The sequence below is a fragment of the Carlito syrichta genome, unplaced genomic scaffold, assembly GCF_000164805.1.
Source record: "Carlito syrichta isolate Samal-C Ts95f unplaced genomic scaffold, Tarsius_syrichta-2.0.1 Scaffold312137, whole genome shotgun sequence".
NCBI lineage: Eukaryota > Metazoa > Chordata > Mammalia > Primates > Tarsiidae > Carlito > Carlito syrichta.
The window spans coordinates 130,619-146,075 of record NW_007256233.1 but is presented as its reverse complement, the minus strand read 5'-3'; the positions used below and the strand labels follow the sequence as shown (position 1 = coordinate 146,075).

Genomic DNA, 15,457 nt, shown 5'->3' with positions numbered 1-15,457 from the left:
AATTACTTAAATACAAAGAAAAACAAACATGAGATACATTTTTTCACCTGCCTAACTGGCAGAGATCAAAGTGTTCATATTACATGGTCTTAGCAAGTATTCACTCATACATGGCTAGTCGGAGTATAAATTGGTGCAAATTCTCAGAAGGTACATTTTTCAATACCTATTAATTTAAAATATAAGCTTTTACATAAGCTACTACAAGAATTTATGCTATAGGTGAGGACACGTATGCAAAGATTTAAGCATAAGAATCTCATTGTAGCATTATTTTTAATAGCAAAACATTTAAAACATCCTGTATTATCTATCAATGTGTACTAGGAAAATAAATTATGGCACATTTATACAGTGGACTAAAATGCAACAATAAAATCACAATACAAGAGAGGGATTGGCAGTAGCAGGATACTGCCAGGGTAAGGGGGGGCATGTGACAGCCTCGGGTACCTGACCCTAAACCAGGGGAAATGGGGACCCACACATAAACTACTAATGTCCCTAATCCTGATTTATACCCCACATCTTTTTTTTTTTTTTTGAGTTGGAGTCTCACTCTGTCACCCAGACTGGAGTGCAGTGGCCACTCCCGGCCACCACAGCCTCCACCCACTGGGCTCCGGCGATCCTTCCGCCTCAGCCTTCCGAGTAGCTGGAACTACAGGCGGGTGCCACCACGCCTGGCTAATTTTTGATTTATTGTAGAGATGAAGTCTCGCCAAGTTGCCCAGGTGGGTCTCAAACCCGCGGGCTCAGGCAATCCACTCACCTCAGCCTCCCAAAGGCGCAGGATTACAGGCTGAGCCACCAAGCCCGGCTTATACCCCACATCTTTACAACAAAATAAAGTAAGGAAAAATTTCTGGTCTTTAAGTGAAGAAAACAAGGTGCAGACCAGTGGAATCTATCCATCTACCTCTCTATCTAGTGTGTGTGTGTGTGTGTGTGTTTGTGTGTGTGTGTGTGTGTGTGTGTGTGTGTGTGTGTGTGTGTGTGTGTGTGTGTATTTCATACAGCATATGGATGGATATACATGCTTAAAATGCATAGATGTTTGGAATGATGAAGCACAAGTTCACAAGTTCTTATTAGTGACTGTCTCTGAGAAGGGTGAAGGTAGTGATTGTCTCTGAGATGGGGGAAAAAAATCTCCTTTTTTTTTTTTAACTTGGAGTTTCACTCTGTCACCCAGGCTGGAGTGCGGTGGCAGGCTCACGGCCATCCCAGCATCGACCCGCTGGGCTCCGGCGAGACTTCCACCGCAGCCTTCCAAGTAGTGGGAACTACAGTCATACACTACCACACCTAGCTAATTTTTGTATTTATTGTAGAGACGAGATTTCGCCAAGTTGCTTGAGCTGGTCTCAAACCTGTGGGCTCAGGCAATCCACTCACCTCGGCCTCCCAAAGTGCTGGGATTACTTTTTATGGTTTGGATTCTTACAATTTATATTAGTTATATATTTTTGTGTAACAAATTAGCACAAACTTAGTGGCTTAAAACAACATTAATTTATTATATTACAGTCTCCAGGGGTCAGGAATCAGATATAGCTCAATGGATCCTCTGTTAGGGTCTCAAAGTGTTGACTGAGGCTGCAGTTTCATTTGAGGTTTGGGGTCCTTTCCAAGCTCATGTGGTAGTTGCCATCATTCATTTCTTCACAGTGTTGGATGTATGGCAGTTTGCTTCTTCAAGGCCAAGTAGAACAGCCTCTGATCCCTAGATCCTCTTTTAAAGAACTCACCTCATTAAGGCAGCCCCACTTAGGATAACATCCTTTTTTATTCGTTTAATGTCAACTTTAGGAACTTTATATCTGCAAAATTTCTTCACCTGTGCTGTATTTTATCAGTTAGAAGTAAATCCCTACTCAAGGCAAAAAGATAATACAATGGCATGGATACGAGGGAGCAGGAGTCATGGGAGTCTTCTTAAAATTCTGCCTGTTATATCAATATCACCAATAACCACCACCACCATCACCAGCACAACAATATATGATATACATAGACCTTAATTTTCAGTAGACAATGTTCCAAACACCTTGCTTATATTGTCACTTAATGGTCAGAACAATTCTATGAAGTAGGTCATTCTTATTACTTTCATTAAAGTGATGAGATTAATTTGCCCAAGGTCATAGAGCTTGTAAGTGTTGGAACTAGCATTAGAACCAAGACAATCTATATCCACAGTTCTGTGTTTCTTACTATACCATGTATACACTTTTCAAATACAGTGGTAGAAACAATTTTAAAGCTTCTTAGTTACTAAAACTGTGTAACAAATATGCCAAACTTGTGGCTTAGACAATCAAAGCATTTACTTTGCTCATGAATCTATACTTAAAACAGGGGAAGGCTTGGCAGGGATGGCTCTTGTCTGCCCCAGTCAGCATCAGTTGGCTGGTCTGAAGGGTGGGAACTGGAATCATCTGGAAGACTCACTCATTCTCACAACTGACAGTTGATGCTAGGTGTCAACTGGGGACCTCAGTTCCTATCCACATGGACCTCTCCACCTGAATAATTTGGCTTCCTCACAGCATGGTAGCTCACTTCCAAAAGCAAGACTTTCATGAGTGAGCAAGAGAGCCAGGTGGAAGTTATACTGCCTTTTATGTCCTGTCTTGGAAACTATGGAGTTCACTTCTTCATTTGATTAGTTTGGGTAGTCACAAAGTACTATCTAGGTTAAAGGAGAAATAGTCTTCACCTCTTGATGGAGAGTGGCAAGGTTCTGTAAGAGCATAAGGACCTGAAATATTGCTGTCAATCTGCAACAAAAAGTGGATTTATTCATTCCTCTATCTCAGAACTAGCCTGTACCCAAAACATCTCAATAATTTATCTATCCTTTTCTTTAAAAACATCAAGAAAAAACCCTGCAATCTTAAGTAATAAACCATCAAAGTATTGTCCATTTTTCCCCTTCCTTTCCCCTTTCCCTTACGGTGAAAAACAAATGACATTTTAAGCTCAGGTATTGGCTACTGGCTTGGAACCTGGATATCTAAGAATCTTCAGGGAAGAATCTTGAGTTGGGTAGTCTAGGATACTTCAGCTCTTAAAAAAAATAGTGAAAGTTTCATTCATTCATTCATTCAACAAAAATGTATTGAATTCTCAATGTGTACTGATCACAGTCTTACGAGTTGGAAACAATGTCTCTGCTCTTCAGGTGACTTTTTGAAATGGAGAAAAATCAAGACAACCACTCGTATAGGTCCTCAGCTGGGTCATTGTCTTTCTTGGATTGATGCCTTGTACTGCTTGAGTCCTCAAAAAATAATTTAATAGTAATTATTAAAGTTAATAATATGGTTTCCAAACTGTGTACTGAGGCACCCCAGGGTGCTAACAAACTCATAGAGATGCTATGGGATATTATAATTTTTCTTTTTTTGAGTTGGAGTCTCACTCTGCCACCCAGGCTGGAGTGCAGAGGCACGCTCACGGCCACCACAGCCTCGACCTACTGGGCTCAGGCAATTCTTCCACCTCAGCCTTCCAAGTAGCTGGAACTACAGGCATGTACCACCATGCCCAGCTAATTTTTTTCATTTATTGTAGAGACAAGGTCTCACCAAGTTTCCCAGGCTGATCTCAACCCCGTGGGCTCAAGCAATCCTCTCACCTTGGCCTCCCAAAGTACTGGGATTATAGGCATGAGCCACCGCGCCCAGCTATTATAAATTTTTGAGAGACACACAGGGACATCTGTTGGACACCACACAACTAATACTATTAGGTTGTTCAAATCTAACTTAGTAACAGGAATGGTTTGGTATTTATTTTGGCCTAGTCGTGCAGTGAAAACATTACTGAGACATTAAGGATATCAACTATAAGCCAGGAAAGTGTGGGAACCTGTAGAGCACCTCACCTATCAATTTTCCTGATATTTCCTTGTTTTTTTTCCTATGTGAATGCATACTGTTTGAGTCATTCTTTCTTTGGAACAGAAAGTCTTTCCTATCTAGAACTACAGAGACTGCTGCCTGGGCGGCCTGGGCATCTCCACATGGACGTCATTTTCAATCTTTCCTAACTATTGTTCAATCCCTCAGCCTCCCCAGTTTCAGTGTTCCTTCAGCTCAGACTCTAGCACCTCCCTGTGAAAATCAAGTGTCAATTCTCGTCAGTGCCATCTGATGACTTGCAAGGTCTGCACCCTGGTCCCTTCCTCCTTGCTCAGGTATTGCCACACAGGGAACAGGTAAGGTTAAGTAAGGGAAGCGCTATGAAGGTCTTCCCCTCTGAGTTATGGTTGGTTCAGCACTCCAAGATCAATTTCCTTTTGAATCCCCAGTGGGATAAGAAAGTTCTATCCCTTTCACCAGCATGTCTCTGGACTGGTTTCTTAACTGATATTCTGGGGTTACTATACTAAGATAGTGTTTGCCCTGACTGAGCTCAATACACTGATAATGGTGCATGTCCAAATGTGTTCTAATTACAAGGCTTATCCCCTGGCCTTTGGCGGGGGGGAGTAGCTGAGTAAGGATAGGACAGAAAAAGCATTTAGCTCTTGCCACCAAATCACAATGTGAAAACCACAAAACAGAAGGCTGTAGAAGACTGTATGAGGTCTACTTTGGAGGCCAAATAGAGAGGTATGAGTTATTTTACAGAATAGGACTCACTCAAGGTGAGTCTTGAAGAGTGAGTAACAGCTAGCCAGACATTTAAGTGGGAAAGGAAAAGCCTCCCAGGGAACAGCATGTGCACAGGCACAAAGGGGAGCCAAGCCAGAGCATGTTCAGTTCCAGGCACCTCAACAATAGTCCAGTGCTCCAAGCAAAGAGGCTAGACTTGATCCAAAAATACTACAATCAAGGGACAAGGAATGCGTTCCTGGTTTGTTTAGGGTAGAGTGACTTTTGCTTATTTTTTTCTATTTTATTTTTTTGATTGTACGTAGCCCAAATTCAGAGGCAACTGCCAGTGAGTATGTACATAGGCTTCTTACTGCTGCTATGCCTCTAACCTCTGAAGTTCTTGATGAGAAGTTCACATGGCTGCATGACACCAATTAAAAAGGAGGGGCTCTTGGATTCAGCTCACAGTCATCACCTTCAAGAAGAAAGGCAGAGCTGATCATGCTATGCTTAGGCTTAACCCTTTCAGGGCTCCATACAGTTTTGGGATTAATTCCCAAGTCCTTGACTGCTATACAAAGTTCTCCAGGACCTGGTCCTGGCCAGCTCACTGCCTTCAAGCCTTGTCACTCTCCCACCTCAACTCTGCTCCAGTGATGCTGAATTTCCTACAATCACATCAACCAGCTGCCACTCAAGGCTTTTTATAAATGCTGTTCCCTCTGTCTGGAGGGAGCTTCCCCCTCCCTCCCCCATCACCTTACTCACTTTCACCTGGAGGCCTGTTAGTTCTCAGGAGGCTTCCCGGTCTCCCACAGGTGGGCCTCTGAGACCCTGTGCTTGCAGCATTCACCACCCTGCACTGAATGTCCTGTCTTCCTGTATGTCTTCCAACTAGCCCGGAAGTTAACAAGGGGTCTGTTTGTTTGTTTTCCACCATTAGAACATTAGTTTTTAATACTGGACTGCCTACATAATAGGAGCACATAATAGGAACAGCCTTTGTCCATTTCTGACTGAACTGGTATGATGTGAAGGCAAGTATTGTATTCATTTTCATTCAGATGAACTGTAAATGTTTAACTGACAAGACTTTTGTGAATTTAAATTTTTTTTTTCAAGGAGAATAGAGAAAGGGTTTGTGTAAAGATTCAGTAGTTCTACATGGAGAAAATAGAGAAGAAATACATCCCAAAGTGTTACTATCAAGGGAGAGAAAATGACATTATTTTTTATTTATTTATTTATTTATTTTTTGAGTTGGAGTCTCACTCTGTCACCCAGACTGGAGTGCAGTGGCCGCTCCCGGCCACCGCAGCCTCAACCGGCCCCTCAGCCTTCCAAGTAGCCGGAATTACAGGCATGCGCTACCACGCCCGGCTGATTTTTTTACTTATTTTAGAGATGAGGTCTTGCTGCCCAGGCAGGTCTTGAACCCGCGGGCTCAGGCAATCCACTCACCTCAGCCTCCCAAAGGCGCGGGATTACATGCTGAGCCACCGAGCCCAGCTGAAAACGACATTATTATCTTAAGGACAAACTTAACTCAGGCAAGTTGGAAGTCATTTCCCAAGAATTTAAAGAGCACCACCATTACTGGGGACAAAGAACTGGGGATTTTAGAAAATTAGAGCAGGAGGGCAATCTTGGGAAACACCTGGCCTCTCGCTGGCTTAAAAAGGAAGAGTGACTTGTGCAAAGACGCCATAGCCACAGCCTTGTCCAATGAAGAGTGATTTTTAGAAAGTGGCCTCAGGAGCATAGGAGGTGCTCCACCAGCTCATATGAAACAAACAAAACCACCACAAATCAAACTACAACAACTAAAAAATATTGAAGTGATCACAGTGGGCAGAATACAGTAATGGCCTCCAAATCATAATCCCTGAAACATGTATTTGACCTTACTTGGCAAAAGAGGTTTTGCAGATGTGATTAGAACCTTAAGACTAGGAGAGGATGGTGGATAACCCAGATTCGCCCAGTCTAATCACAGGGGTTCTTAAATTGGAGAACCTTTCCTGACTGTAGCCAAAGGGAGGTGAGATCCTGGGAGGGTTGAGGAGATGCAATGTGAAAAGGGACTGGCCTGCCATCACTGGCTTTGAAGATGGAATAAGGGGCCAAGACATGCAGGTTGTCTTAGTCAGTTCAGACTGCCATAGCAAAGTACCATAGACTGGGTGACTTATAAACAACAGAGCCTTATTTCTCATAATTCTGGAGGTTGGGTCCTGGTGAATACTCTCTTCTGGGTTGCAGACTACCGAATTTTCACTGTAACCTCACAGGGTAAAAGGAGCAAGCACACCAGAGTCCCTTTTATAAGGTTACTCGTGAGGGCTCTGCCTTCATTACCTAATTACCTACCAAAGACCCCTCTTTTCAAATGCCATCACAGTAGGGATTAGATTTCAACATACAATTTCTGGGGAAACACAAATATTCAGTCTATAGCACAGGTGGCAATTAGAAGCTAAAACAGGCAAGTGAACAGTTTCTTCCCTAGAGCCTCCAGATGGAACATATTCCTGCCCTTGATTTTAGCCCTATGAGACCTGTGATGGATTTCTATTGTACAGAAATATAATAACTGTGTCTTGTTTTAAACCACTAGGTTTGTGGTCATTTTTTATAGCAGCAACAGAAGAGTAATACAGGATACACACATGCAAACTCACAACCTGTAACTCCTAAGGAGGCCAAGCAGGCACAATTCCCACCTCTCCCCCATACTTTCTTCTCATCCTTTTGGAGTATTCTTGACCTTTCCAAGACTCCTTGAGGTTCATTTTCATCTGATGTCACCTATAAGCAGAGGGCTTACAGAGTGATTTGCTCTAGATGTCACACCCCAGGAATGGGAGAGCCCTTTCCAGGATTGGCCTGGGGCCCAAGCTACCTATTGTGGAAGCCAGATTGCACAAGAGCACCCTGTGTCAATTATTTTAGAATCTAGAGAAACACCAGAGTCTCTGCTGGCCAGGGAACCAGGCCCAACACTGAGAGACTATTGTTAGACACTGGGCAGTCAGTTGTGGACATGCAGGAAGAAGGAACTGTGGTATTTACACACAGCTCTTCAAGAGGAACAGGGCCTTGGCAGCATACAATGTTGTCCTTATATATTCTCAGGAATATTCACAACCGCATTAAGCTATGTTACATGTGGACACAGTCTGTTAGGTAACCATTATCCCACATTTTAGACTTTTTTTTTTTTAGCATCACCTAGATATTTAGGGAAAATTTTCTGCCCTCCACATTATGTGCATGTTATCAATACCATGAACCTGGAAAACTGAGTGGTGCTCAAATTAAGTTAAATTAATACCTAATGAGCAAGGGCTGTGAATTCAGATGGGTGTTTTCTTTGAAAGCTCACAGAAAGGCCTAAGGAGGAGGATGATAATGCTAGAGCTCTAACCCAACACTCCCCTCCTGTTCAGGCAATTATGGGGCTGACAGGATTGGAATGCTGCCCAGAACTTGGAGTAACAACGTCAATTAGTGCTGCTGGGTATGCAAGTCAAACTCACTCACTGCAGTCAGTTGAAAGTGTATAATGCTTCATAAGTCTTTTCATTATTATTGATGTTCCTGAGAAGTAAAGAAATGCCAAGTGGATGCAGGTGGGAATGTCTTGAATTTATGCAAAGTGCAAAATGACTGTGGAGATCAATTATTAACACAAGTTTCTCAGATCAGTGAAATTGCTGTGAACCTTCTGGCTTGGGGCTGGATCTTGGTATATTGCTGGTCTGATGAGATAATAAACAGTGACAGTTATGTGGGCTTAAATTGCTGTATCCAATGTGGAAACAGAGAAACTTATCAGCAGCTCTCTAACCCAGCACGACAATCAGCACCAAAGAGTCTGAGGTGAGGTAAGGTCAGAGGCTGGTATCAGGTCAGACCTACTCCATAGTCTGAAGATTGCATTTGTGATACGAAACAGAAATATTTTTATTTTATATAAAAACACACACGCTCATTGTAAAACTCTTTTTTTTTTTTTTTTGTAAAGGTGGGGTCTCATTAGGTTACCCAGACTGGGTTCAAGCAATCTTCCCACCTCGGCCTCCCAAAGTGCTGGAATTATAGGTGTGAGCCAGTATTCCCAGTTGTGAAACATTATATAATATATAGAGTAAAAGCAGAAGTTCCTCATGACCAGCTTCCCAATCTCCAAAGGTGACCATTGTTAACTGTCTGGTAGCTAGGTTTCAAAATTGTTTTCTACACACACACACACACACACACACACACACACACACACACACACACACACACCTATTTTATAAGACTGGACTCACACTATTCTATTATTGGTTTTTATTTTTTAAATATTCCAGTTTTGAAATATTTTTGTAGATCATTATAGGACTCTACCTCATTTATTTAAATGATCTAGCCATTAGTATTCCATCATTTGCACAATTGAAGTGATCAGTTACTGATCAGACTTTTAGGTGAGTTCCTGTTTTGTTGTTTTTGCCATCTTAAGCAACCAATAGGAATCCTTTTCCTTTATATAGTCACCTGTTTAGTTCCATAGAATAAATTCCTAAAATGGGGATTTCTGGATAAAATGGCTTGTACTTTACAACACATGTCAAATTCCCTCAAGCAAGAAAGTGTAAATTTATTGTTCCACCAACAATGCCCATTTCCTTACACCTCCTGCTAACACGGGGTATTATCAATCTTTTTTTTTTTTTTTTTTTGAGTTGGAGTCTCACTCTGTCGCCCAGACTGGAGTGCAGTGGCTGCTCCCGGCCACCGCAGCCTCAACCTGCTGGGCTCCAGCGATCTTTGCACCTCTGCCTTCCAGTAGCTGGAACTAAAGGCGCTCCCTACCACACCGGGCTAATTTTTTGATTTATTGTAGAGATGAGGTCTCGCCAAGTTGCCCAGGCGGGTCTCGAACCTGCAGGCTCAGGCAATCCACTCACCTCAGCCTCCCAAAGGCACGGGATTACAGGCTGAGCCACTGAGCCCGGCTCAGAATGTCTTTCATCATATGAAACAGACATAATGAGTCACATAGAGGAAATCTGTAATTAAGAAATTCCTTAAGACCTCTAGCTTTAGAACTTTATCAATAAAATTGAGATCAACATTTTTTTTTAAGGTTATGACTTGGGCCTAGAGAAAAAAACCACAGGAAAACAAATGAAAACCCATCTGCACATTTGACAGACATTAGGATGCATAACTCTGCTTTCAGCCCGGTACATTTCCAGTGAGATCCAGTATCATATCCAGCAGGGAAGAAACTAGCCAGATCCTCAAAAGTGTTTATTCACCAGTCATCAAGGAGAGAAAGTCACTTCAATGTTCCATAAATCAGAAGACTTTCCTGATTACTACTTTGTAGTCTAGACATTTAGACTCATTATAATATTTGCATTTTGCTGGGCTCGGTTGGCTCAGCCTGTAATACTGCGCTTTGGGAGGCCGAGGTGAGTGGATTGCCCGAGCCCACGGGTTTGAGACCCACCTGGGCAACTGGGTGAGACCTCATCTCTACAATAAATAAAAAAAAATTAGCCAGGCGTGGTAGCGCGCGCCTATAATTTCAGCTACTTGGAAGGCTGTGAGGAAGGATCGCCGGAGCCCAGCAAGTTGAGGGTGTGGTGGCTGGGAGCGGCCACTGCACTCCAGGCTGGGTGACAGAGTGAGACTCCAACTCAAAATATATATATATATATTTGCATTTTATTGCTTCATTATCTGGTATAATTATGAAATAGACAGCTAGGTGGCTAAGTTTGCCTCTTAGGAAGAATTTAAAATACAACACAATATACATCATTATTCATGCTTAGGAGGCCATGAGCATTTAAAATACAACACAGTTATAGTTGAAGGGTTTTACAGAATTCCACACCCAGAGGTTTGAATACGTCGCCTACTCTATCATTCTGATGTTTGCCTTGTTGCCATAAAATTGTGCAAGGTGCCAATGAGCTTTATAGCTCAGTTATATCATAAATCAGACTCTGTATGTGCAGACTTTATGCACACAGGTAATGTGAAAGAAAAAAAAAAAAAACCTTGTGTTTTATTTGAAGGATATAAAAAGCATAAAGAATTGGAAAAGTTCTTGAAAGTTGTAAAAGTAGGCTTGGTAATCACTGGGCTTGTCCAGTTTATAGGCAGAGCACAGGATTGAATGACCTCACTCATCATTCTGCAGCTCCAGGAGACATAAAGTCTAGCAATTGCAACTCTCAGTAAAAAAGTATATCCTCCAACAAATGTCCATGGGTCAGATTAAAAATACCCTGGGCTTCCGTATAAGTTGAAAATAGTAACTCTTAACTGGACTGCATACTCTGTGGCCTGTACTGTCTGCTTTCCTACTCTAAGGTTTACCTTAGTCATCCTGTTGGTCAGAGCTCCTTTACCAGGCAATCTCCAGAGACTCTAACTTGCTGCTGGTTGTCTACACTTGGATGGTGAGTGCACTCCTATAGTACATCAGTGGGGAGAAGGTGCAACAGGGTGGGGTCAAGAAGTCAGTATGATCAGTTATTCTTAAGCACCCACTAAAGTCTGTTCCATTATCAGAAAGCTGTGGTATAGCAAATATTTTGCAGCTTGGCATGTTTGGTACAATATTTGGGGAAACATTGTTCAGCAATGTATTATCAAATACCTGGCTGATGTCAGACTGCAAGAACTGTAGTAAGCCATGTCAGCATGCTTTCATAACTACTTCAAAGACATGCGGCCTAAAGGAGAACTGGGGAAAGCAAACTACATAGATTATTCTGGATTGGCTAATTGGATGGTACACAAGGAAGTATATAGTAACTTACAGCACTGCACAGATAGGGCAAGGACAGAGTTTAATATACCCAGCAGAGGGCTGGAGCATTTGGTGACAAGAGAAGTTTAACAAAAGTGAAAAGATACTGGGTGGGGGGGCACACCTCATCAACAAGGGTACCTGCATAATGAACATTTGTAAACCTAACCCTGAGTTGTCTCCTACATCTTCAAAATAAGAAATTTTTTTAAAAAAAGAAAGAAAAGATATTAAGGCAAAACAGTTGGCTCAATAAAAAGAGAGAGAAGAAAATGAAGTTAAAGAAGCAAGATGGGACTAGAGCAGTGGTTCTCAAGTGTTCCTGAACAGCAGCATCAATATCAATTGGGAGCTTGTAAATGTAAATTATTAGAACCTACCAAGTCAGAACTCTGCAGGTGAGTCCCAAGCAATCCACGTTTGAACAAGCCTTGGAGGGACTCTGATGTATGGCAGAGTTTGAGAACTACAAGTCCAGAGAAAGGAAACAAAGTTTAAGATCTCAGAGATGCACAGTGTCACCTTAAGAAGGAGGCACAGAGGCCTGCTGTACTGACAGGTAGCTGATGTGATGTGGCCATGAGAGTCAGCAGCACAGAATAGGGGAATATGGAAATCCAGGTTCCTAGTAGGTCATCTGTGACTGAGAAGGATAAAAGCAAGGGTTTGAAAACAAGAAAAAAGAGAACCCAAGTGCTCATATCATCAAAGAAGGTAAAAGAGAGTATTAAAGGGTAAGGGTTAGAAGGATTTGGAATAAGTAACATAATGAGATATCAAGTGAAGAAAACTGAGAACTATGACATGGTTTAGCTCTGACAATGGTGAGCAAGGACCAAACTGACCCTTCTATTCCCCTTCAGTTGGGACAATGGGACAAACTAAGTAATTGTTCCACCATCCAAAAGAAAAAGAAGCCAGGGCTATCTGCCTAGGGGTAGGGTTGCTGGGAGTGTTACTGCCCAGGATGAGAAACAGTCAAGTAAAGAGGTAAGGATAAATGGAAGTTTTTACCCATTCATAATAGGAATTCCTAGCCCCCTACTATAGAAAGCTAGGCTTGGGATGAGTAGAAAATACAGTGGTGGAAGCTTTCTGGAAGCCAGCATGAATAACACACCTCAAGAAAACAGTAGATTGGAAGGTCAGATCAGTGAAACTTCTAAGAGACAAACACTAAGTGAACAAAAAACATCTAGAGAATGGAGAAGCACACACAAGCAAGTAAGATACAATCCGACTTCCAAATATAATGCTGTTTTGACATAAATTATTTCATTAGGTGCAAGAACAAAGTGCTGGCACGGGTAGGTGGTTACTGGTTTTCCAACGGTTACAATCACATTTTCCAGGGTCCATTTGGAGAATAAGGAAGACTTCTAGTGGTAGAGGTAGGAACTAAGATGAATTAACACATAAAATGTACGGTTACTGTTTAAGCAAGGAGTCATGATCAAAGTGAATTTCCATTCTAATAAAGGAAAGTTAGAACAACCCCTCAAATGCCTACATAACACTATTAAATAAAGCCCTATATTTTAATGATATTTCTTTGCTTAAAAAAGGAAATATAGAAAAAGTTTTGTAATTTAATCAGAAAGTATTACAAAAGATATAGATTTTATTTCTATTTCTGAAATCAGATGCTTTAAAAAAAATCTCTGCTTTAACCAAATTTACCCTCACTATATAGTATTTACCATTATACACCTAATTTATACAATAACTACTCTTGAAAAATAATGATTAAGAGTTAATCAACTGTAAAGTATATAGATTGCAATCAGTTTGTTAAAAGAAAAAGAACCACTTCTCTAAAGAGTTTGAACCTTCATAATAATTTACAGAATTCTGTTTAACTGAATATATTTTAAAAATCTGCTATAGATAAGGTATTGCTTTATAATCATCCCCGGTTTCTTAGAGAATAAGGCACACAGTCACCAGCATTATAAATCGCAAATCTGTAAGAAAATCTGAAAACAGCAGATGGCACATATGCCACTAAGAAAAGCAGGTACCTTTGGGGCTCTGACTTTAATATCATAATAACAAGAAACTGTGTAAAAGTAAAATCCACAACAACTAAACGTGTGTTCTCTAATAAAGGTTAACCATCTTAACATAAGATTAACCTGCAAGAACAAAGGAAAAGGCAAATTTTCTAAAACCACTTAATTTTGAAAAATATATATTCTGTCTCTCAGTATTGGACAGACTTTAAAAAAAACTATTTAACTAGTGCAATATTTTAGAACAATGCATAAGCAAACCAATAGCAGCTACAACAATTCTAACAGCACATTCAGGAATTTACATTTGAAATGATATTACTGGTCATTACTTTTTTATGTAAATTAAAATGTCATGTTTATGATTCAAGTATCAATATTTTGTTAAATTTAATTATGTTTTTCAAACTACTTCGGTAAAATGTTATTATAGTCAACATGTTTTAATAACTATTTTCTACATTGATTTCTAAAATAATAACCTAGATCTAATGTTAGTTACTGTTTTTTATTGATATTATAATGATGTCTCACAAGTGCACTGAAGCAGATTTTGCCAGTATCATAACTCATAAAGCACGCTGCAAATTAAATTTCAGTCAGGACCAACATATGTGAAAATAAATATGTGTCTGCATTTACTATACATCTTTATAGTTATACATTCACTATAAATGATTCATAGTATCATTTATTTTGGCCATGTCACTGTTTTAATATCTCAATAAAATATGGATCCCAATATAATGGAAACTTTCAACAGATTGGTAAGCCTAAAATCTGAGGTTTTTTCCATCGGGAAATGGAGTAACTTAAAGGTATACTTCCAGAAAATGAATTGGATGTTCATCCAACAGAACTACTACCAAAGTCCAGATAAACAGAAGAGAAGTAATAAAAATATGTCATGGAATAAATTCAACTCTAACATTGCACTAGAGTTGTCATAGAAGAAAGAAGTTGAATTATAACAAATATAATTAAAAAACAACAACAAACGTGCAATTCTGAGCAAGAGAATTCAGAAATTATAATAATTAAACAGGACAACCCCCTTGGGTCTCCTCCCACTGTGGGAGCTTTTCTGTCCTCTCAATAAATCTTGCTTTAAAAAATAATAATAATAATTAAACAATTAAAGTATCTGTGTGTTTTAAAATTTATTTTAATTGATTACCCTTAGCCATCTCTAAGACTACCATATGGTTACCTCAGACATCAATATGAATTCCATGTTTTGAAGACATCATTTGCCTGGTCCCTGTTAAATACATAATGAATGAACAGATATGAGGTAAAGATGCTGTGATTGTTACATAAAGCCAGAATGGCAACGGAGAAGTTTTTCCAAATGGGCATATCCACAAGCCATGACGAATCCCATCTCGGATATGGTGTGAAGTCCAGGATATAAATAACATCCAGGGAAGAAAGCACCATGAGTCTTTGAGCTTGAAAAAGTGCATAGTGAATTTCAGGGTCAGAACCACGATGGGTATCACAGTTGAACAGTGTAGAAAAGGTCTTCGTGGAAGAGTCAAAGCAGCCTGAGGGGGAAAGTAGTAATTAGTATCATTTCCTTCTTGGCAAAACAAAATTTTAAAGATGCTTCCTAATATTTTAAAATATTTTTCAGAGACTATTAGATATACAAAAAAAAAAACCATTTTCTATTCCACCTCTGAATGCATATAACAAAATTATGTATAAAGCAAAGAATAGTGTGAGCAGGATATTTTTGGATTAAAAATAAAATCAAGCCGAGCTCGGTGGCTCAGCCTGTAATCCCACGCCTTTGGGAGGCTGAGGTGAGTGGACTGCCTGAGCCCGCGGGTTCGAGACCTGCCTAGGCAGCGAGACCTGATCTCTAAAATAAATCAAAAAATCAGCCGGGCGTAGTAGCGCATACCTGTAATTCCGGCTACTCGGAAGGCTGAGGCGGAAGGATCACCGGAGCCCAGCAGGTCGAGGCTGCGGTGGCTGGGAGCGGCCACTGCACTCCCGCCCGGGCGACAGAGGGA

General features: G+C 40.6%; 1 protein-coding gene across 2 annotated transcripts in view; it reads right to left on the bottom strand.

The window, feature by feature from the left end:
• Nucleotides 1–14,577: 14,577 nt before the first annotated feature.
• Nucleotides 14,578–15,457, bottom strand: part of TMEM267 (transmembrane protein 267) — a 15,497-nt gene continuing 14,617 nt past the window's right edge. For both annotated transcript variants that reach the window (XM_021718367.1, XM_008069602.2), the window contains exon 3: nt 14,578–14,983. In XM_021718367.1, the coding sequence (XP_021574042.1) occupies nt 14,648–14,983 (336 nt within the window). In that variant the 3' untranslated portion in view covers nt 14,578–14,647. The remainder of the gene's footprint in view (nt 14,984–15,457) is intronic.